The sequence below is a fragment of the Taeniopygia guttata genome, chromosome Z, assembly GCF_048771995.1.
Source record: "Taeniopygia guttata chromosome Z, bTaeGut7.mat, whole genome shotgun sequence".
Lineage (NCBI taxonomy): Eukaryota > Metazoa > Chordata > Aves > Passeriformes > Estrildidae > Taeniopygia > Taeniopygia guttata.
In genome coordinates, this window is record NC_133063.1 from 32859341 (window position 1) to 32883594 (window position 24254).

The following is a 24254-nucleotide window of genomic DNA, read 5'->3' on the forward strand; positions in this document are numbered from 1 at the left end:
GCAGTCAGTTGGTCTCTTCCCATGGTTCTTGATTTGGTGTCTCTCTCTTTGTCTAGAGGTGGGAGAGATCTCTCCCTACTTGATGGTGTCAACTGCAGGAACAAAAGCACCCCTGCATATTTCTTTTCCACTATCATGCTTGTGGAGGTTTGCAGAGGCCCAATATGATGAATCTCATGACCTTTCTTTCCTTGCTTCCTTCACCCCTGCAGGAGCCCCACTGTCCTACATGGCACGGTACACCCCTTCAGCCAGTTGTCCATTTATCACTCGCCTGGCTGCAGCAACCAGCTGCTTGTCCATTGGCCTTCACGCCCCCTTCATGGGCAGCCAGACAAGGGGAATCCCATCCCATCCCACACCCCTGCGAGGAAGCTGCTGCCAGCTTTTCTCTGCAAGAGCTGGGAGGTGCCAGAGCACTGGGTGCACCTCAGAAGGGTCACAGGGAGTTGCTGGGATCTAGGCAGGTTTGTGCCAGCATCTGCCGCTCCCTGTGCCAGGAACAGTCAAGTATTTAATTACAACCCTCTGTGGGAAGCAGCAGAGGACACTGGTGATTTTGGTGGGAGTTGCCTACGGACAAGTGCTGCCTCCAGTCTGTGCTCTCCATAACACCAGCCCTCTTCTCCTTGTGCGAATAGTATCAGAAATGCCTATGGAGAAAATCAGTTGTGGATTTACTTTGCAGTTAGTAAATGGAAGCCACGAAATGGGCTAGAGGACAAGCTTGAAAATTTACCTACCAATCCCTCTGTCTTTGAAAAAAAGCTGTTGGTGTCTTCTCAACACAAGTGAGGCTTTCTGTCTTCCTCTGCTTTGCCTTGCTCTGTGCCAAGAAGGATGGTGTATTTGACTTAGTGGCACACAGTGGGAAAAGGAACTCCTAGGCATCTTCTTTGGATTTTAAGCGAATTAAAAGTGAAAACTGGACTTTTTCAAAGGAGCATTCAGACATTGCAAAAGTAATTCAATGACACCAGTGGGTGGCAGCGGGTCAGGAATTTCATGGTTGGTTCTGCTGTTATTAGCTGTTGTTATCTGTTTCAAAACACACTGGGGATATTTAAAGTCCCTGTCACCACATTGCATATCTGAAATGGCATGTGCCAAACTTTAGAGTGTTTTTTACAGTGTAGGTAAGGACTATAAAAGAGAATTTTATCAATAATTTCTGGCATAGGCCCATAGAAGGTGAAGATAGTGCACCTAATTTAGTTTCAGGGAGCTCCAAGAGGCCCCAGAACAATGGGAAAGCAGATAAAGAGGCAAAGAATCTCCTCTACAGAGCTAGGTTTGATGAAAATACTTTAAAAGGAGGGAGAGCATTCAATATAGTGTTTTCAATTGTGAATGGGCACATGAGATCAAAAAACCCATACAAACAGGGGTCTGTAGTGTAAGGAAAGCAAGTCAGAGCACCACAAGCTGTAACAGGGTGGAGAGACAGGTCTAGGTAGGTACAAATATAAGCATGAACTTCAGCACTAAAGACTTCCACGTATGTTCTAGCTGCTGAATTGACTGAGGGGAGCAGTGCAGGAAACTACTCGCAGACTGCATCCAGCCTTCCACTCCTTCCCAGGCTAAAGGCTGAAAGCATCCCAGTGTTTCACGTGGCTCAAAACTGGGATCCAAGGGCTATCCTGTTACTTCAGCAATAGCATAGGGGGAAAACAAACAAACAGAATACTAAACAGCAAACAAGCAGCAGCAGAAAAATAACCAGAATGCCATCTAGACCTCATGGTCTGCTGCTAGCTCTGGCTGAGCACTGATTAATTGGCATCGTAGCCACCGCTTTATCAATGGGGTCTTTAGGAAGAAAGTTTTTGCACTAAATACTAAACACGGCAAGTAGTGTGAGAGCTCCTGCTCCGCTCCAGACATAATTGTCTGACACTGCAGAGTGTCAGCTCTGTAGTGAATTGAGAAGGTATGCCACCAGGAGCTGGAAATTAGTCAGGCCTTGTTCCAATCTAGAGTTTGGGAGCAGCGGCAAGAAAAATTGATGAAGGAAGGAAAATGTGCAAAACTACCTTGTTTTCTCTGTTACTGCAAATGGCATGGGGAGCATCGCGTGGTGGGGATGTGTGGCAGCAGTGACATCTGCAGGGGGGATTGCACTGACTGTGGTGGGAGTTTCATTTCCAAGGACAGCCCCTGGAAGCCAGACCATGGGGGCAGCAGTACATGCGAGGGACGTGGTGAGTGATGCCTCAGTCCCAGGACCATTCAGTGCTGAGCTCACTGCAGTAGCACTCCTGCCACTAATGCAGGAAGCCCTCCTGCAGCCAGCAGAGGATCGGTAAGAGAGCCATGGCACATCTCACAAGCCTCACGTGGGCAGACAGTTGGGATGGGGTCCCAGAAAAAGCTGGTGTGCTTAGTAGCATGCATATCCAGTGCCATGGTCATGCCCCTTTCTACCAGAGCTCTTGGGGCACACCAGCCCTGCCAGGAAGCCACTGCTGGGAACAACTGAAGGCTCTGTGTTGCCTTGGCAGACAGCTTGTGCAGGACAATGGCTGGACACACAGAAGGGGGACTGTTACTGGTTGAGAAGGTGGATGCAGAGCAGGGGGAAGGAGCAGGAGGCTGGAAACTGCTCTACAGCATGCGGAGGATTTCATACTGAGCCACAGCAGACATACCAGGGTAATGCTATCCCCAGTGGGGTGTCACAGTGACCCTGAGTGTGCCAGGATGCTCATGTACAAATTAGCCCCACAAGTACTTCTTCCTCTTGTAGTATCTGAGAAATCTGAACTCTCTTATATTAAAATGAGCATCGAGTCCTCAAGTTGCAACAGAAACACACAAAACCAGGAAAATGTTAGCAAAAAACACATGGATAATGACACGACCTTGATGAAACAGCTTTTCACAGGACTCACATAAGGCTTCCAAAGTGTTGCTGGCAACAATGTTGCAGTGTTCAAAATTATTGCAGTCATTAGAAAGGGCGAAAGAGGTCTTGGCAAAGCATGACCCATGGAGAAAGGTGGAGTTTCCATATATGCAATGGGAGTTGACTTTCTGGACAGCTTTGTAACCCCACAGTGTCTGGAGGTGGCAGAAAGTATTCAGCCCTATTTAATTGGAGTGAAAGAAGGAAGATGCTAAAGTAGGTCACTTGCTCACTCTCTGAGGCTTGTTTGCTTCTAGGAGCATGGTTTTGGGGTACAGCACCAGCCCAAGGTGGACCCAGACTTTCACAGTATTACCCTTTCCTGCTCCCTGCCATCTCCTTGCCTTCTGCTGTTCCCTTCTGGTTTCCACATGATGCTATTGACCCCCAAAATATGGCTGGTTTTGGGCACCAAGACTAGGTGGTTTCTATGGGCACAGACATATCTCACCTTGCCTACACTGAGCCTCCTGACTGACCACCACTGTGAGGCCCCATCAGCTTCCAGACAGACTCCCTCCCAGGGGGTTTCCTCTCCTCAGGTATTTCACTGGATTTACACTTCTTTGCCAAATCATCCCATTATCCATCCCATGGAAAATGGATAAACTGAGAACCACGACAAGAACCTTAATGGACTAAATCCAAATGAACCAAAGCACATAAATAGCTATATATATACCTGTAAGAGCCTTGCTCTTTGAGGGCCACACGGGACTCAACTCAGCTGGAAACTCATGGACTGAGCTTGTGCCAATGTACTATAAAATGATGAGGATATGTTAGTGGGACTGACTGGAAGGAGTGTTGGGGGAGCGCCACGTGCAACAAAATTCCTCTCTTTGTTGTACTGCTGATGCAATGTGGTGACAAGGACTTGGTGCCAAAAGGGCATGATTTCTGCTTTTCTTTAATGCTTTGTTTGAGGAATACAACTGCTGAACAGAAGGCAGACTGAGCTTGCATGTGGTGCAGAGGGTAGTTTTCAAAGAAAAAGGTAATTTCAAGTTGAGGGACTTGCTGTATAAAGAAAGTGAGGAATAGTAACGCAGGTCAGAGTGGTATAAAGAGTGGAAAACAATAGGTGAAAATCGGGCTGATGGGAAATTTCATGGAGGAAGCCATTTCAGAAGCAAGCTGAAAGTCTGATCAGGCCATGTTTCAGCAGGGGTGGAAAGTATACAGCAAAAAGCTCTGGAAACCACAAAAAAACCTCCTGTCAGTTACAGCATAAGTCTCACCTGCTGCTAGGTCTGGACTGTGGTGGAACAGGACAAGATTCAGCTCAGCTGTCCTTCTTAGCCACTGTTTGCTGGGTCAGTCTTCAGCAGAAGGGAATCAGGAAATAGCTGAATTATATCATTGTTCATGAGCCTCACAATTTATTGATGTGAGGACTCAGATTTTATAAATTAAAAGATATGTCAATATAGTCTGTCTAAGCTTTGCTGGGTGTTTCTGAGGAATTTATTATAAACATGCTCAAGCACTAAAGGACCAAAACAACATTTTGGTACCCCAGTGGGCTCTATTCTTCCAATCCTGTTTAATCTCTTGTTCCCTTCCTGTATAGAAATATTAAATCAGTGTGGTTTTAAAATGTCAGGAGCTCAGTTTATTCTCCAGACCCTAGGCTGCTCCAGTTATGAGTCCTTGCAGAGGGTGCTCTAAAGTTCACTGCTAGACATGACTTGCTAGCTGCTAGTAGTTCCTACTGGCATCTTGGAATTGGTGTCCAACATAAAATCCTTGAAGGTGACAGCTGTTTACCCTCGGAAAGTGGTGGTGTGGAAGTACATCACATGTGGCAGTGAGAAGCATGGTCCCACATCCCCATGCAACGTCCTGGCCCTGCAGCAGCAAAGAGACCTCATCTACAGCAGAGCAAGGAGACCACAGTCCTCTGGAGGGCACATGATATGACCCTCATCTGCGTCCTGTGGTCTTCAGCAAACAAGAGTGTCTCAGCTCCTGCAATGACTGGTGTTAGGAGTCTTTCAGGAGGTGAGTATAGCTGGCAGTCCTTTAAGCAGCATCACTGGTTCTAGGCTGGTGACCAAGTTACAAAGCCATGCTGAAATGGGTAAAGTGGCTGGGAGATGTCTCCCTATTGCCCACATGCAGTTAAACAGGAGCTTTGAAACCATTGTCCAGAAAGGCAGAGGTTGTAGTGGGAAAAAGCAGTGCTGCTCTCAGCTAGTATGGCCATTTCAGCATCTACACAATGGGGTATAAAAAAAAAGTTTTCGTTCACAATGGGGTATAAAAAAAAAGTTTTCGTTCAGGGAAGCCTTGAATACTCCACTGTGCTGAATGAAGCATTGAGGAAACAGCAAACACCAGTAACAGATGCTGTCTTGCCACTCAGTTTAAAATTTACATTTATGTATATATGTATATTTATCTGTGTTGGACACTGAAGAAATGCAGCCTGTAAAAAGTTAGCAGCAGCAATATGGCTGGAAAGCTGCCTGGACTTTCTTGCTTCCCTGGTGCCCTTTACCCAGTACCCCTCTTCAGCTCCAAAATTTCCTGCAGATACAACAGGATCCTGCAAAGAAACAAGAAGAGGTGCAGTATTTAGGTCCCTTAAAAGTCTTTTTCAATATCTTTTTATACATGCACTGGAACCTTAAGAATAAACAAAATCTACTAAGGCTGTTATTTCATTAGCAGCCTGGGAGGATGCTAGCTAATATCCTCCAAAGTAGTATGCACTGTCTACGTGAGCTTTCTTCAGAATCTGGAGCTATCTCCTGAAGCACTTTGATGCAGAGTTGTGGGACTGGGGAGCTCCAGACACATCTTCTCTGTGTTTCGAGTGGTGGTGACACCTCTGCATGGGTTGCAGAGCCTCAAAAGGCCTTGCTGTTTTCCAGGTAAGGCATCTCCAGCACCAGAACTGCAGTGTGCCCACCCAGGCACAATCATGCTCTCTTGTTTGAAGATTACCATTGGTGCCATTTTTCACTAGTGCCCTGAAGCAAAATGAGAAGGGATATCTTCTCCATAGCCTCCTAGCCACCCTCATGGAGGATGCTGGTGCCTTTCCCTTCTGTCTCAGGGACCTCTCCACCCTGCCAGCTCAAAACAAGCTGGATAATTAGCCAGGTGTGACTATGGCACATTTATAAACAGGGTTATCCCTATTATTTGCTGCGCCTTGTTGCACAGGTTGTCCAGAAATCCTCAGCTGGCACTGGAGTCTGTTTGCAATGAAGACAGTGATAGGCACTACCATGCAAGCTTACAGACCAAAACCACCTGTGTGTGGGCTCTGCATTCACTGTCCCTTGTATGAGTGGCCTACAGGGATTCAGATGGTGCTCTGTAATCAAGGAGAGCTTGTTACTGAGTTTCCATGTTTTTCATTTCTGAGCTGCTGCGGTTGAGTGAACACACCCCATGTGGAGAACGTGAGGAGCTGCTGTCTGCTGTATGGAAAAAGCGGTGCTAAGGCTTAGAATGGTCACTGGACTGTGCCACAGCATCTGCAGCTTTTGGGTTGTATATGCCATTTCTTGGTTTTTTGCTTTTTCTTTTCAACAAATGACTGAATGTGTTTGGCAGGATGTTCTGCATAAAACAGTACAAAAAAATTAAAAATCTAAATTACTAAAACCATAGCCAATTTATGTACTGAGGACACAGCCCAGCAGAGTAAACAGAGAGAGGCTGTGAGGAGTGAGTTACCATCTGTCTGCTCAAAATGTCTGCGGTATCACTGAGAGCTTACTGCAAGTGATGGCTTCAAAGTTAACTTTACCTGCCTGGTAAAGAGAAATTTAGCTAGGCAAGGAGCTAGTTTTAGATCTGTCAGGTGAAAACAAATGGATTACCAGGCCAGGGTGTTTCCAGAAGATTTCAAGAAATATATACCTTCTCTCCTCTCCAGAAAATCCACTATGCTTTGCACAAAGCAGAAATGCAGAGCCTGTATCATTATGTATTATGATGCTTTTCATGGTCTCCACCTCTCAGCCAGGAAAATGGGGTGGATTCATCCCTTTTTTCACAACTGTCCTTATGTCCTCTGACAGCTACTCTTACTTCTTGTAGAATCTCAGGCTTATGGAGAGATATACATTCACTCTAATTGTACCTGGCTAGGGTTGAGTTATTTAGCAAAGGTCCTATCAGACCAGAAAAATCAGCGCCTCTCTTTCCTTTGTACTCCTTTTCTCCTTTCTTCCCCTCACTTCTAAGGATAGGTGATCTACTATTGCCAAAAAGTTTTCCAGACCTAAATGGAAAATGAAATATGAAGTAGACCTGGAAAATTATTTCAAAATAGCTTTGGAGAGAACTTAGGAAGGGGAGAGAAGTCTGTGGGTTTGAACCAAGTTTTTATATGTTAATGACTGTAGTTCATTCAGCAGTGACATTTTTTAATAATCGTGTTTTTGCTATAGCTATTTCATGTTTTTAGACTATCCACTATTATGCAAGATTGGATTGCCTAAGCAGTAGGGCTAGGACAGTTTATTTCATCCTCTTTTTCAAGGCCATTGCTGCCTGCACACTCTTAATATTTGCAGTGCTTCTGTTCCAAACACATATATACCTTAGCAACAATTTTTTAAAAAGGCATGAATATAAATGCAAAGGAGCATGTGCACATATTCAAAAAACTTCATTTAGTGTGAGGATTATCTGGGGCTTATCTAAGAGTGACAGCAGGATTTGTTCTATGGTCCAGCTGATGAGGCAGACACCAGGTACTGCAAGAAGCATTTTTTCCTGCTTCCATAGAGAGGACTAATGTTAAGGCATACAATTAGCTGTCAGGACTATTAATTACCCAGATTTCTCAAGCTAAAGGGGAAAAGGTAAACTCAGCAAAAAGCATCTGTCGAAGGGTGGTGTGTTTTTATTTCCAGCAAGGAATAGGCCCACAGGAGATTCCAACAAGGTAAGCAGAAAATTCTGAATGGAGAAAAATAGAGAAAACCATGATAACTGGTGGTGAACACAAGGGAACATAGGTGTCTGGTGCTGCTTGGTCAGCTGGTGACCATCCTAAAGGAAAACTGGACAGTGCTGCCATTCACAGCTCCTTCCTGATCTTCTGTGTTGTTCTGAAAGTGGTGGTGAAGCAGTGGAGAGTGACAGCCTTTCCAAAGGAGGGCTGGCAGACCTTCCTACCCTTGTGGGAGTCACCCCTCCCCTTCATGGTTCATGCCAGTGTACCCCATGAGGTCTCTCCATGGAGCAAATCCCTCCTCCAGTGTTTCTGTAGCCTGCACACCACCCTGGACTTTGCTCACGTGGAGCAGTGGGTGAGGCCTCAAGGCATGGGGGAAAAGGCCCCTGTGTGCTCCTACTGCCTGTGGCCTGGGCTTCCTTTTCCTCCCAGGAGAAGTAGAGGAGAGCAGATTTCTCCATAGATGATCCCAGCCTGTCTGATGGTGCTGCAACTCCCAAATGCCAGACGGCTGGCCCTGAGGTCTCAGTGTCTGAGGCATCTCCAGGTGCACCTGGAAGGTCCTGTATTTTACTACAGTAATGATGCATTGACACCAGCCCTCCAGGTTCCCAAACAACCTTGATGTTGTTTCTCAGAGCCACAAAACAAGGCTGTTGGATGTTTTTTTTACATAGTCCAGGCATTAGCTTCCACTATCAGTGCTCTGGATCCAGCAAGACAACTGCCTTGGATTAGAATGCCGCATTCCTGTGCCCCTGGCTTTCCACACAGCTCCCATTCTCCCTCCATCTCCCCCATCCCTCTGAGCAGAACCACACACCTTCTGAGGACAGAGGCTATATGTAATTAGATGATAGCCACAAAGGAAGCCAGTTTCCCAAACCACAGAATGCTTTGGTCATTTATGAAGAATTTTCCAAAGGAAAACCAGCCATCACTAGAACAGCTGCTTCTCCCCAGTGTTTTCAATCAGCTCTCCCTCACTCTGGGGCTGTAATGGGGCTGCAGCTCCATTCAGGATCAGACCCAGGCAATTTACATTTGCAAGTCATGTTTCCCCACTTTACTACTGCCACAAAGCCACAGTGGAAAGGATGATCTGTACATACCAAGTAGGAAGAGGAGGAGTTAGAACTGATTTAGCACCTCAGTGGCAAAATGCCTTGCCAGACAGGGACTGTAAATCACAGATCCCATTAGCAGGCTTAGAGGAGAGAGATGAAGAGGGCTTACTTGCCCACATTGGATTGCAGTCCTGTATGTCAAAAGGACCTTTTCAGATAAGGAATGCTGAAGTTCAAGTTCCAGAATGCTGAAGTTCAAGTTCCAGAATGCAGGTACTTGCGTAGCCCAGGTCTCCCAGCATCCTGAAACCCCTACAGCAGTTCTCGTTCAGAAAGAAAAAGTGATGGAATTTCCATAAGTGGTTTGAAGAAAAAAGAAACAACAATACTGCATAGGAATGTAAAACATCACCACAGAGAAACATAAAACACCCCTGGTTTGGCCAAATTGATGAACTGAAGAGCTGATGGAACATGTGCTGACTCTGCCTCTAGTGGGCCTCCAGACAAGACCACTCTAGAGAAAAATGACCTAAAACAGTGTGGTCCTTCTCCAGCAGGCTACACCATTGTATTTGTGTTGTTAAGATAGTCTCTGATTCTGTAGGTACATTTTTCTTAAATATCAAGGGCCACTCTCTTAAGGCTCCACCTTATGGTGCATGAATATATTTTAAAGCAGATGCAAATGTTCCTATAAATACTAGTAATTTAAGAATTAGTAATATAAGAACAGGAGCCTCTGAAAAATTGCTAGATAATAGTAATTTTAAATATTTTGTAGCATCAAATTAGTATGGGATTTGTGAAAATTGTTGTGCAGTAGTAAATATTTTGGAGCCTGAGCTAAACTCTTACTTTAGCACTTACTGTTTTGCAATTACTGACATGGAAATATATCCTTTCATGAGAACTAGTTCTAAAAAGTACATTTAATGTGAGTAAACACACAGAATATCCTGGAGATATAGACATAATTCATGAGATCACTAGTAATATTTAGCACAGTTCATTAGCTATCTAGGTCTGAACAGAGCTGGCTGAATAAGCCAAGCAGTCCGTATATGAAACAAAATGTGGAGGAAAAATATCCCTCATGTAGGAGTTGTGCAGATCTGTAGTGTCTTAAGCACAGTGACTGTAACATACCTCTACACTCCAATTTGACTCCTTTGCACCAGACCCCATGTCCCAAACTGAAGCTTGAATGGGACAAGTAATTTATTTCTCCTTGTAATTCTGGTGGGAGACATGAGGCTCCCCGGGTGAAGTAAGATGTGGCAATTCCTTTGCTTGCATTTGTTGCTTAAACTGGTCGCAGGCTGATGTTTTGGGGTTTTCAGTAAGGCTGTCTGGAATTTCCTTTCTCTGGAAATATTTTGGGGTTTGCTGAAAAGAAACTGTCCCATATCTCAATAAAAGCTGAAGAAACTAAACACCTTTTGCAGCTATTCTGGGAAAAAGAAAAAAAACACTGTTAAGAACAACACATAAAATTTAGAGCTGGCTAAGAGTCTTTTGGTCTAACAAAAATCTCTCTGATGAAGGTGGAATTTTCTACAGCAAATCATTCTAGTGGACAGTTCCCCACTCCTTTCCCTGTTAAGATCATGTATCTTTCTGTATTCGAAATACAAGCCCAAAATTATTGAACAACCAAAGAGAGTGAGAAAAATAAACCCTTGAGCTGTGGCATTGAGTAAATGTCACCTGAGTCAACAGAGAGTCCAGCAGATGGAGGCTTTAACATTGTTTTTTCAAACTCACCAGTAATTTGTTTTTAATGTAATGACCATAAATCTTCCTAGAACAGATTGTTATTCAGCCTGTTGTGATTCATTAAACCAGTACAGAATGAGATCATTATCATTTAAGTTAGCATTTTGAAACTACCAAATATCCTGCAAGTACTTCCTGCAGCTGGGACTGCAAGCACTGTCCTTGGAGCTGGCAGTCTGCTTGCACCAAATCCTGGTCCAAGAGCTTCTTGTGCCTCTGGCTAGCAGCACTGCTGTGCCCACGGGCCCTTTGGAGTGGGTCGCTCTACCAGCCCCTCAGGCAGCAGCAAAATTAGAAACTGACTTCAAGCTGCAAGGCTTGAGAGTCTGGGGAAATAAGCACCTGCAGAGATGCACAGCCATCTCCCTGAGGAGCTAGGGCTGGAAAACTCTTCTCCAGAGGTGGACTCTCACCCACCTCAGCCTGCAGGTGAGCTGGCTGATTACCAGGACACAGTGGTCATGGATGCCTCTCAGTAAATTGCCTCCTCTTGCAACTTCCCACATTGTAAAGCCAAAGGATGAAGCAAGCACAGTGGCAGCCACAGGAGAGAGGTTACCAGAAATAGACCTTTTCCCTTTTAATTTCTCTTTGGTGTAATTTCCTGACTGCATTATTGAAAAAAATGACATAAGGGGCATGATGCAGCAACAGGGAAGACAGAAGCAGGTAAAAGTGAAAGAGACAATGAGATATTTGTGTAGAAAAAAGAAAAATTCACTGGCAGTAAAGGGGAATTCACAAATTACCTGATAAAAGGCACATAGCCATTCCCTGCCCCCTCTGCCCCCACAACCACTCTGAGAGTTCTCTGACATAGGAAGGATACCAAAAGAAAAAAAACCAAAACACCCAACAAGTCAACAAAAAAAAACACCAAAAAACAAACAAAAAAAAAAAAAACCCAAAAAAACAAAAGAAAAAACAAACAAACAAAAAAAACCACCACCCCAAATTACAGTAACTACTTGATCAGGGCATTTTCACTTCCTACTCTGTGAGAAATTCCACGGGTCATCTGACCTCTGTTGAAACTACACCAGGAAGAGGAGCAGCAGCAGGGCGTTCTCTGGCTGTACAAAAGCCTCCCATGTGTGAGCCAGAGCTCAGAGCAGCGCAGGGGTGTGCAGGTGTGTGTACACATAGCAAGGTGAGCTGCAAATATCTCTTGCACAACTCTCTGGTCCTGTGCAGCCCAGCAGACCTTTCACTGCTTGTTTCTAAACATGCCTCCAGAGCTTCTGAGGAGCTGTTTCCTTACTTGCTGTTTCCTCAAATGCTGCTGAAAGCAGCTCTCTCCAAGAAGAGGCGGTGGCTAGCAGCATGGTGGGAATATTGGCAATGAGGACGTGGATTGAGCCAGTGGTTGCGGGTTCCCAAGTGGCCAGTGCCTTCTACGACACAGCACTGCTGCTGGTAGTGAAGAACTACTACAACCAGACCAACAGCACTGCTCCCTCCCACATCCTGGAAGATGCTCAGCAGAAGGCTGTATCTAATTTTTATATAATCTACAACCTAGTTCTGGGCTTGAGCCCGCTGGTGTCAGCCTATGGCTTGTCCAAGCTGGGGGACAGGATACATCGCAAGATCCCCATCTGCTTCCCTCTTCTTGGTTATTTGGGCTCCAAAACTCTCCTGCTTCTCCTGATTCTGCTGGGCTGGCCAGTGGAGGTGATGTATGGGGCTGCTGCCATCAATGGGCTGACAGGAGGCTTCACCACACTTTGGGCAGGCATCATGGCTCTGGGATCCCTGGGGTCCTCTGAAAGCAAGAGGTCTCTGCGGCTCATCATTATTGAACTGGTGTATGGCCTCGCAGGGTTTCTGGGAAGCATGGCATCTGGCTACCTCTTTGTTGGCTTCAGTGACCGCTATCGAGAAGGCACTGTGCTGGTGTGTTGCAGCATTGTTTGCTATGCCTTCTGTCTCCTCTACAGCATTTTTGTCCTCACAGTCCCCAAGCCAGCAGCTTCCTGCCCAGCCAAAGCCAAGAGTGCAGAGGAGGTGGGTGGTCAGCTACCAGAAGCAGTGATAGCAGGGAGTTCCCAGCCTTCAGAGAGCAGCACCTCCACTCCAGTGTCACCCTCGAAACTCATCATCATCCTGCTGCTTGTGGCAGCAATCCTCTATGACCTGGCTGTGGTTGGTGCAATGAATGTACTCCCACTATTCTTGCTCAGGGAACCTTTAAGTTGGAATGCTGTGGAGATTGGCCACAGCAATGCTGCTGGGTATGTGATCTTCATTACCAGTTTCCTAGGGGTACTTGTGTTCTCCAGATATCTGAGGGATATTACCATGATCATGATCGGAGTAGCATCGTTCAGCGCTGGCATCCTCATCATGGCCTTTGTGAAGTGGACGTTTCTGTTCTACATTGGTGAGTTGAAGAATTACTCATGTGAGCAAATACATGCTGAGAAAGGGGTGTTTCAACATCACAGAAAGAGCTTTTTGCTTTGCTTTGTGACGAAATTGCAAGCAGGGAGTTAGGCAGATAATCACATGAGCAATTTGCAAGAAAGCGTTCTTATTCCTCTTTTCGCCCATTTCCCTTAGTACTCTTAAGACTCAGCACTCTACAATATCCAGAGGAGGCATACACCTCTGCCAAGTATTAGTTTAAGGCTCATAGACTTGTAATTCATCAGCTGGTCACAGACCAGATCTGAGCAGAACAGTGTTCACACACTGGGCAACTGGGAATTGTTGCTGACTCCCTGTGCTAGTAGGACTGCATCACTGCAGCAATAGGAAGCACTTGCTTCCTCTGAGGCAAGGCTTAAGGCTACAACAGAAGCAAAATGGCAAAGGCTTCCTGTTATGTGAATGTCTTAAAATGTGATTCATTTTTGCCATATGAAGGCACTTACAGCTGATGGGAAACTTACTGAAACATTGGAGCTGTAAAGTATCACAATAATGTAGTTTACCAATCTCACACAGGTAACAATAGATGGGGCAGTGTCCCATGATAAAGGAAAGGCAAGTTTACTTTTGGGAGTTAACCTCTGATGAAAAACAAAATCCAAGAACAGCATTCATTGTGCCAGAGCTATCTCACAGAGTATCATCTATTGCATGGCTTTAAGGTTTTGCTTCTCAAAGTGAGAAAGACACTGGAGATAAATGTCCTGAAGTGATTTTTCTGTCTGTCCCTACAGGAATGGGAAATTGAAAATTAAACAAAGTTGTTCTAAAGGGAAAGATGATAGGATAGGATATTGTATTTGTGTACTAAGCCAAACACTGAATGAAAATTTTAAGATACTTTGTTTGTTTAACCAATCAAGCTGGGGGAAAAAAGGACAAAATTAAGTTTAAAAAAAAAAAAAGTTTGCTTAATAATTCAGCTCATCTTCATCCTGAAGGCATGCTGCTATGCAGCGTGTAAGATGCTTACTCCCTGCATTAGAGAAACACCTTGGTACACTAGACATGGACCAAGTCTTCACTGAGGCTGGTTCTGCTGACAGGAAAGTAATTTGAGCTCCCTATAAATTTTCACAGTCAAGACAGGCTAGAATACTGCAAGCTAGAAGCATCAGGATACAAGACAGATGTAGTGTTATAAAAGTACTGTTCCTGTCAAGGCTGTGTAGCACAGGGGGCTCTCTGAATGTTAAAACTTAAATCATCATCCTCACAATCTCAGAGAGTGAGGATCCCATCTATGCTGGGATGCCTGGCTAAGAACAAGAGACTGTGTCTAGTTTGGGCAAAGGACCACTGATTATGGGATAATCCAAGGTTTATCTGCCTTGGATGAAGTGAGGACCCACCTCTTTTTAGTACTTTTTAGTAAGGCATGAGAAAAGGTGAAGCAAGGTGCCTGCCCAAGCCAGAGGCATGTAGTCTTCAAAAGCAATGGTTGTGTTGGGTTACACAGTTACCAGTTTTGGTGATAACTCAAACTTCATTGCATTACAGCACGAGCAGTGATGCTCTTTGCCCTTATCCCCTTACCAACCATCAGGTCCATGTTGTCCAAGCATGTTGAAGGATCATCCTATGGTGAGTATTTTGGTTACCTTGCCAACTAAAACCCCCTGAAATCCCTTTATTCAGCCTAGAGCCCTATGAGAAAGGTAAGTTATTGCTGCAATATGTGCTTTGTGTAATAATACCAGAACAAATGATACTACAAACAGGAAGGGAGAAGCAGAGAAACTTGCTGGACAAGATTCTCATATCCAGTCTTCTTGTACTTGGTTGCATCATCATTTATCGACAGAATTCTCAGCACATACTTCAAATTATTATAGTCAGTGCATAGTTCAAAGGTGGGGAAAATAGCTGAGATGCTGCTCAAAAACACAATACTGCAGGATGAAGCAAGAAAAGCAGGACATTCAGCTGAAGCACTGTTATATTCACACCATTTATATCTGGCTTCTTCAGTTTTGGGAAGGATGGATTATTTTCATCTTTTTTTCAGTTATACTCTCTAAACATTTCTTCAGGTGTTTGGCAGCTTGTTGCTGTCACACCTGATTTAACTAAGAAGAGTAACTTTTGCATAAAAATTGACCCTTCTTGGAACAGCAGCTGGAATTCTGTTCCATTAAAATACCTATTAAAAATAAGTAAAATGTATTCTACAGCAGCATATTGAGGCCTACCATTTTTACCCCAATGAGCTTGATTTAGACACGAGATACAGGACTGGCCATTCATTTAAACAGCACCACAGGCCCACAACTGCTCATAACTCCTCCAAACATGTTTCCTCTGCATCCTTCACATCCTTTTCCCTTCTGCCATATGAACACGACAGTTCTCTGTCACCAGTTCATTCCTATGCTTGTGCTCCCTCAACATCCAGTGTAGCAAAATCATCAACATGCCACAAACAGCACTGGTCACACCCCAAATTAATCACTATAAATCAAATACCTTGAGCCATACAAGCTGCATATGATGACGGTGACAGTCCTACCTCAAGTAGGACCCTGCAGCAGAGCAGCATTTGCTCTCTGGTTGCAGTTTCATCTCCTGTTGCTGAGTGAATGCAGAAGGCTACCAGGACAGCAAGCTCAGCACACAGCCCTTACCTTGCCCCCAGACTGCAAGTCGCAGCTGGGCTGGGTTATTTCCCTTTCACCCATTTACCATATCAGAAACCCTTCAATGAAGAGTGGTTTCAACTAGAATTCAGTTTCTGCCTTTCTTCCACATGAAATATCATACAAATAACATACACATCCACATTCCAGGCATTATTCTAATTTCAATCCTGTGAACCACTTTTCAGGCTTAGGCCAGAAGCAGACACTGACTAAAATTTCTCCTGTCCTGAAAATATCAGGTCTAGACTATTTTTCTACTTCTAGGAAAAGGAGCACCTTTGACCAGTTTATTGCTGCTCTTACAAGCAGGTACCTTTATATGTAGACTGTTTAGGCAGAGAGTTTTCCAGTTGAATCTTTTGTTTGACACTTAAAAGAAGGAAAAATAGTTTAATTGTGGTCTAGAACCAAAGCAGATACAAGCTCATGCCATCTGGTGTTAGTGGAGCAATGACTACACAATTGTGATCCTGGATTTGTCAGGGAGATACTACAACTGGATTGTTAATCTCCAGCAATAAATTATGTTCTTGTTTTACAGGTAAGGTGTTTGTTCTGCTGCAGCTGTCTTTAGTCACCACGGGAGTAGTGACATCTACAGTCTACAACAAGATGTATCAAAACACACTGGACTGGTACAGTGGCTTCTGCTTCATTTTGTCTTTTCTAGTTGGCTGCCTGAGTCTTCTACCTTTAAGGTAAGAAATGGGAAAGATTTTGTGCAAAAAGACATATTGTATTTTCTCTGTACTTCCTGCTTCTAGGTCTAAAGTATATAATACAGATAGGAAATAATTTTAAAAAGAAAACTCCCCCCCCCCCACCAACTGATTTTTTTTAAAAAGGGGAAAAAACAAAGAAACTTGCAATGACAGTTTAACAGCTAATAATTCCAGGGGACAAAGCATTCACACAAATATAAGTGTTTGGTATTGCGAAAATAGTAGTAAGTAGAATGAAGGAATAACTCTACACAAAGTAAAATGTTTTTTAAAAATCCCATTATATGTTACTTACCCATTGAGAGAGGAAAGAACAATCTGAGTCTCCCTCAAATGTTTCAAAGAAGGAAAAAGTTACTTTCCTGGTCCATTGAATTTGCCCAACTGTACCACCATGGAGTGACTGAGAGGTACAGTTTCAGAAAGAATTTTTAAGCACAAAACCTGCCTAATTTGAAGAGAGAAAGCTGAAACAACCCCTCCATCTACTTTTACAGAATTTTTGAAGGATCTCCCTCCAAATCTCACTTTGTCAATTAGAGCCTCCCCAAGATTCTCTAGCTTGTTGCTTTACTAGAAACAGCAAGATTATTTCTGTATTAAGTGAACTGTGATAATGTCAATATTTAATCCATGTAACAACAGTCCTTTCATTCAGATATAAGGCACATATTGGATAGGCTAATGCCTCATTCTAGGCAAAATTCTTGCCTAGCTCTGCTGTAGTTTAAACAAAATACAGTAGTACAAAGTCTAAAGGCACTATGTATACTGACTTCAGCTGCACCACCTAGAGGACAAAAGCAACACTAAGGAAAGCTCCTCTACCACTACCTCTGCTTTATTCAGGGCACCAAAGGCCTTCCAGGCCTTTGAATGCATTTGACAATCAGCGTCTTCACGACTATAAGTGTGGGGAATGCTACTTCCTACTCATCATGTCCCTGTCTCTGCTTTCTTCCTCAGATCTTCCAGTCATCGAAGACTTGTTTCTTATATGCAACCCTCTCTTTAACAGGGGTCACGGCGAGCTACTCAAATCCTTTTCAATACAGGCTCCAAATAAATTATCATTATCAGTACAAACACGGGTTATTAAAGGATGACAGATGGTGCCAATGTCATTGCACAGAGATGCTAGTAGACCATTAAGATGAATGCCATTAGCACTCAGCCAGCTCCAGATACCCTGGCAAAGTTTAAGACATAGATGTGGAAAGAGCAGACTACAGTTTGAGATGGTAGTTTGCTAATTCTTACTATCTGCATTTTTTTTTGTTCTTTACAGCTTTGTGGCCATCAAACAATGGTCAACCACTGGCTCCCTTGAGATTCTGACTGAGTAACAGAGGCATCTTCTGGTTGTCATCATTAGTCCCTACCAACACAACAGGATACATAGCATTAGTATTTCCACTTTACAGCATGTCACAACCTTTCAGCTACTAAGCTTGCCCAGGAAGAGATGTTTGCTTTGTTATTTCTGCGGGATGCACACCATCCTGCAGGGTATGTGTATAAGCTATTGCACTCCAGCAGTCCTCAGAGCATTCTGCTCTTTGCTATGCTGCTCAGCAATACCAAAGAGGCACAATGATATAGGCTAGAAATGAAAATGACATTTCTAGACATATTGTTCAGAGTGGAAGCAGAAAGCAGAGGATTGGTTTTCCATTAGCTCCTTCTTATTTGCTCATTCAGAAATCTCAGAGCCATTCTGTGACTTTGGCTGATGAAACAGGGCTGCAAGCCACATGCCATGTGCACAGGACCATCAGCAGGACACACAGGTTCTCCACCTCCTAGAGATGCTATCAGACCAGCCAATTAATGTTATTTACAAGACCATTAAATAAATAACACCATAAAAATATGTAAGATTAACAGAATTTTACTAATACCCTACAATAAAACACTCCTGAACAGATGTTTATATCCCTGATTTCTGGGGGAATGTCCCACTGTCCCTGGACAGAGCTCCTGCAAGGACTAAGACTCAAGAGCTAACGCTGATGTTTAAGCTCACACCAACACAATGTGCTACTCTTGTCATAGGTAAGTGCAGCACACAGCTCCTACAGGATTCATGGAGGTGTAGGGACATTGATACCATGTAGTTGTTACCTGAGCTATAATCTGGGTTGGAAAGGAACCTCATACAATGCAGCAATTAGCATGAGATGATGTCACATAAACCCAAACATGCGTCAAAAGTGTTGGCATGTCTCACAAGGATGTGTCTGCTTGCATGCTAATTGAACTAAGAAGGGTTAAGCGGCTTCCAAGGTCCTGGACTAAATAAAGGGAAGTTAAAAGCCCTTAAATAACTGAACTAATCTGGAGGCAAATCAGGCAGCTTCAGTTTGAGACAGGGGTATAGCAAGCAGAAGTTGGTTCATCACTACACAATCCCTTCCTCTGAGGAAGTTGCTGTCACCCTGTCCCCCCCCCCGCCCCCCGCCAATATTCCTCAGCTCTTTCACTTTCAGTACCAGAAGTAATGCAACAACAGATCAGATGACTTCTATTTAGATCAACTTTCTATTTAGACCAACTGTGGAAGAAGATTTTAGCGGAAGGGTATTTCTGCAGTAAGATAGTGAGCTGCTTAGCAGAATAAGCACACACATAATTTCACCAGTGAAGACTGCAAAAAAATGAAACTTTATTCTAAGTAAAGGAATCATCTTTCAATACATTTATTGGTCCATTCCATTAAATTAATTGAGGTAAACAAATGCTGCATTTTAAAAAAATGTACACAGTAATAGAGAATTACAAACAGTTTTACCTCAAAGCATTTTTCTCCATCAATACTAGCTCCATAGTAAACAATGCACAAAGTATATTTCAAGAGATATATGAAAGGGTACAGAGACATGCCAGCACCAGAAGGCAAGACAACATTTCCTAGCCTGAAAATCTGAACAAGAGCATAGTTGCCAGATTTGACCAAGTACAGGAAACAAAAGCCTCCTTCCCATTTTTACATTGTTTACAAGCTAATTCACACAGAGACAAATCTTTTCACAACTTTCATTCTGTGTTTTAATGGTATGAACAGTGACTCTAGTTGTGGTAAGAGGGTTTATAGAGTGAAAGTAGAAGAATATGCAAGGAACCAGCACCATTTGGTCCCCATCACTGGCACCTTCAACACAGTGTGTGAAGCTCACAGCCAGCTTGCCTTCATCTGCATGGCAGAACTCTCCAGACCTTAGGGAGGGACAGAGGGACACAGGCACAGAGAAGTGAGAGCAAGGACGATGCTTCCTTATTTATGTGTACTGTAGACAAAAGCCCTTTGGCTCTTACTGTAAGACTGGCCCTCAGCAGCTTGTCTCCTTGTGCAGTGGGAACGTTGCACTGGCCACAGTGCTGCAGCTTGATCTGAAGGTATGGATCCAAGCACCTGGGTTAAGGAAACGGTTTAGCTTTAAAGCATAGGATACAAAGACCTTCAAAGTAGTCTAGGACAGTGACTAGCCTTGTCTTAGCATGCCATTTACATAAGGGTGATCTACTTACACTTCTTTGGAAAGCTCATTATTATTGGCAAATTTATTGTGCTTTAGGTATGCAACCTTAAAACTTGTCCAGTTCATTACGAAGTACTTCTACAAGACAGATACTTCAGCAAGATTTTCAAGCACTAAGCACAGAAATAAGCACTGCCATTTTAGTTTGTAAATTGGTTCAACAGCGCTCCCAAAAAGTTTTAAATGCCACATTCAGTCCACCAGAAGGCAAGTTTATTCCTGTGATTCCCAGTTTTACTTCACAAGAGGAAAAAAAAAGTCCAACGAGTAGTAGCAACTTGCCTGTCTTTAAAAAAAAGTCCTGTTTTTCCCTATGTATTGTTGTAATAAAAGTTAACAGACCCAAGGAAAGAATGTTTTACCTTCAGAATTAAGATGACAGAACACCTAATGAGCTAATTTAGTCTATACAATTTTTTTCAGTAGTAATCAGGACAAGGATTTTCAACAGTCTGCAACAATAATCATAAGGATATCCAGTTAAATTGTGCAAGTTTTAACAAAAGCATAGCTCCTCTTAAAATAATGAACATTCCCTGCTATCTGGGAAAGAATTCTTTTGTACCCATGCATCTGAAGGACTGACACCTGAAGAGATAACTGTCATGATCAGGCTATACAGAGCCACTGCTTCAAGGCTACTGCACAGTGCCTCCACAGAACTCTCTGCCACTCATGCTTTGTTTCTATCAGTTATGCCACTACTTTATCCTTAGCACAAGTTTTAATGCAGCAAAAATCCAAGCGGATTTCAGTGAAGAATACTTTATTCTTTAATACAACTCACACCAAAACTGTTTGTGTCTTTAGGGCTACACATATTACCTTTTCATTTTCCAGTGTATACCTGAAAAAGCCATGATGTTTTGACATCTATGTTTATTGCAAGATTTAGAACCTGATAAAGATATACATGAACAATGCATGGTTCATTACTGAGCATAGAAACAAGAGCTCAGTGCCTGCTTTATTGTGCTGGTGCCACTTAAGAGAAGAAACAAACACCACAGAAGCTATACAGAAGTAACTGGGCAGCAATGAATTATGCATCCGCTGAGAGGGCCCTGCCCTGGCTATGGATTATGAGGAAAACTGGGCTGATTTAAGGACTGCTGAAAGAACCACATGTTAAATAAGCTCATAAAAAGGGCACCAACTACTTTTGGTGTCATTTTGGTGCACGTGCAGAGAGTCATCGTCAGTGACTTAACACTCAACAAGTTACTCAAAGATGAAGCTCCTGCACTATTCCTTTTTCTCTTTACCAACATCTTCTGTTTCTCTCGTGGAAGTGTGGACCAAAGTAAAGACTTATATTCTATAAGGATTGCAGGATAACGTATTAAGTGTTTCACTGTCATTTCAGGACTCAATCTCCTTATAACAGCAGTTATGTGATACAAGTGTCACTCTGCAGGAATCTTACAGGAATTTCCTGTAACTTCTGTAGTTTCCTTGACTGGCATGGCTGCCTCAAACATCACAATTGGGATCCTCCCCACAGCCTCTCCCTCAGTCACCTTGTGATTTACAACAGGTCTTCATAAGAACAGACCACTCCACAGCCTGTAGGAACTGAAACCCACCTATGCACACCCTTATTACACTGCAGCAATTCTTGCAGAGAACTTCTCCTTTGAATGTCAAATTTTACTTCCCTTGTAAGAGCTTAAGAGGTTTTGGTCCAGATCACATAAGGTATCTCAATTTTCAGCAGTTCCAGCCTCAACAGTTACATGCTGATTTGAACTTCACTTGGTACTCTCCACTGTCCATTATGCTTCTCACAACCAGCTGTGATGTTAATTGCTGAATTCTTCAGAAGAAACACCCACTTCAGTTTGACATAAAGCAAAGTAGGAAGTCCCTTAGTGTTGTAAGGCATCAGATGAAACTACCTGTAGGAAAAAAAAATCACCATTCTTTCTACTACTCATCTTGTGCTGTTTAATAAGATGGTGGGAAGACTGGGAAATATATTTTGCTTGAGACCCAGTGATGTTGTAGAGTCAACTACAAAATTCCATTTATTCCATTTTCCTTTCGAATTCAAAAAGCATGTTGATCTTTGTGGAAAACGGGGAAGACTGTAACCCTGACTGTTAGACACTATGCAAGTGCTTATTCTAGATTGCTTCAAGATGATCCCTTAAGTACTTCCCCTGAACAAGAGAAGTCTGTGATTCTCAATCTAACAGTAATTTAATACAGAGTTCTCATTTACACCAAAAAGTGCATATTGACAAACTGATCTTAAAACAAGAAACATAGTTCGTTTAGTACTAGTGTGGCCTATTTCTTATAATGTCTTATATTGTACTTCTTCATGCAGAGAGCACCATCTCATTAACCTGACAGCTACCACAGTGCTGCAGTAACTCATCTTAGGAGTTCCATAAAGCCACCAGGCTGAGAAGGGTGGCTGCATGTTCAGTTGGTGTTTATGAAGGAATAATTTCCAAATCAGACTAGTACCTGTGGGTTGTTACAAGAGAACAGAGAAGCTGCACAAAATCAATCACTGCTCACATTCTTTGCAAAAACGTTGCCAGAGAACAAGTAATCACTCCAATTTAGCAGTAAGCACAGAGTTATTTATTGCCCTAAATCCCAGTATTACACTCACATGAGTCTCAACTCCCCTCACTAGGATGTTTAAATTACGTCAGCATTTCTAAGGCCATTAACACCAAGCAGGCATTTACTTGAGGTTGGACTGGAAGAGCAAGGACAAAAAAGGGACTTGCAGAAGCAGCTGCAATTCTAAAGGCCAACAGAAACTACTAAGAAAATAGACCTGTAACAAAAGTAGTCCTAAAAGACTTGCCATGTGGTTCAGCAGAGACAGGTATGAACATTAGGTGTACCTAATAGGGTACCCATCTAGTCCCCACCAACTCATTTAAGGCAAGTTTCACACACTCTGATGCTTAGTGGAAGGAAGCATTTGACACCTTTTGGCTGCTGCAAAGAAAGCATGGGGAAAGAAAAGAGTCCTCCTTTTACTGCAGCAGGCATCTTAGGTGACCAAGCCTAAAGTGGCTCTATTAAAACCCATATATAAAGCATGGTGTAAGAGATCTCCACCATGCAACTTCCAGAGCTAGCTTGGGAAAATTCGAGACTCATACCTCCTCCCCCATTCCCACAACCCCTGAAAGGCCACAGTCCAACTCATTCCTGCAGCTAGGCTGATTTTGATCCCCAAGTCAGTCACAAGTACACTTCAGTCAACTGACATTACTTCATAATCACCAAGGTAAACAAAGATACTCAGTATGAACCAACAGCATGCCACACTCACAAAAACCACAGTTCATGCTTCCAGTCACCAGCTAGCTGTAGCTGGTGTTGGTATGGTCTATCGAGAACCAGCCCGACTCCCAGACAGAAAAGTCTACAGAGACCATTTCATCTAGAGGGAGCACATGGGTGGTAGCAAAACAGAAAATATTCTTTCCCAGCCTTTCATTGTCCATTCAAAAAAAGGAAAAAAAAAAAAAAGATACGGAATTGGTTAGGGAGTACTGTATCATAGAAATAATTATGAATTGATTTTTTTTTTAAGCAAACAAAATAAATGGTAATAAAGATGTCATTTGGCACCTTGCAGTAGAGTTTTATTTTCATCTTTTTAGTGTTCCACTCATCAGCTCCTTCCAGACTAGAGAGGTAAATTTTATCAAGATCCCCATGCACTTTCTCTATGAACCCCAATCACTCCATAGAATAAAGAAGGAACCATTCAAGATAACTCAAAAAGATGAAACATACCCCAGTTTAAACACAAAAATTGAGGAAAAAAAATTCAAATCGGCTGGAACAGATACTCTGAAAAACTAAGTGCAGCTGTCATTTCAGTTAACTTAACAAAAAGAGTCCTCCATACAGTTCCAGTATGCCTAGTGGTACTGAGCACAGAAGTGATAAGACTGTCCATGAAGGTACTTCTTATTTGGTCTCTGGCTTGTCTTGTAATAGTGGTATAATTGACTCCCACGCCGTAAGGCACTGAGGAAAGAAATATTTACAAAATTTAATTTATATCAGTTCATGTAACTTCTGACCAACCCTTCCAGACCAACAGCATGCAAGAAAAGTTATGTGGGTCTTTATAGATTGTTACAGATGGGAGAAAAAAAACCAGAATGTCAAACAGTAAGGAAGTGTTAGAATAGCTGCACCTTCCAAACAAATTCAACAAATTCAAGTTTTCCAAGGTCATCAGCTGACCCAAGCCATT

General features: G+C 43.1%; 2 protein-coding genes across 4 annotated transcripts in view; one reads left to right on the top strand and one right to left on the bottom strand.

The window, feature by feature from the left end:
- Positions 1-29: 29 nt before the first annotated feature.
- Positions 30-18399, top strand: SLC46A2 (solute carrier family 46 member 2). 3 transcript variants are annotated; one of them, XM_072922913.1, is made up of 5 exons: positions 30-11828; positions 11915-13061; positions 14612-14695; positions 16292-16448; positions 17761-18399. In XM_072922913.1, exons 2-5 carry the CDS (start codon positions 12002-12004, stop codon positions 17816-17818), a joined length of 1359 nt encoding a protein of 452 aa, XP_072779014.1. In that variant the 5' UTR covers positions 30-11828; positions 11915-12001; the 3' UTR covers positions 17819-18399. The 3 variants fall into 3 exon arrangements, with proteins under 3 accessions (XP_072779014.1, XP_002188239.3, XP_072779015.1); XM_002188203.7 differs by having other exon boundaries at positions 30-13061; XM_072922914.1 differs by lacking the exon at positions 14612-14695 and having other exon boundaries at positions 30-13061.
- Positions 18400-19113: 714 nt separating this feature from the next.
- The window catches only part of SNX30 (sorting nexin family member 30), a 49340-nt gene continuing 44199 nt past the window's right edge, over positions 19114-24254 (bottom strand). Inside the window, exon 9 of the mRNA XM_002188232.7 lies at positions 19114-24022. Within this exon, the coding sequence (XP_002188268.4) occupies positions 23963-24022 (60 nt within the window). The 3' untranslated portion in view covers positions 19114-23962. The remainder of the gene's footprint in view (positions 24023-24254) is intronic.

Bases quoted from the DNA above. Each gene is read 5' to 3' on its own strand.
- SLC46A2 (XM_002188203.7), top strand. From the start codon at position 12,002: ATGGTGGGAATATTGGCAATGAGGACGTGGATTGAGCCAGTGGTTGCG. The intron at 13,062-14,611 runs GTGAGTTGAAGA...ATTGCATTACAG, and splicing joins GACGTTTCTGTTCTACATTG to CACGAGCAGTGATGCTCTTT. The intron at 14,696-16,291 runs GTGAGTATTTTG...CTTGTTTTACAG, and splicing joins TGTTGAAGGATCATCCTATG to GTAAGGTGTTTGTTCTGCTG.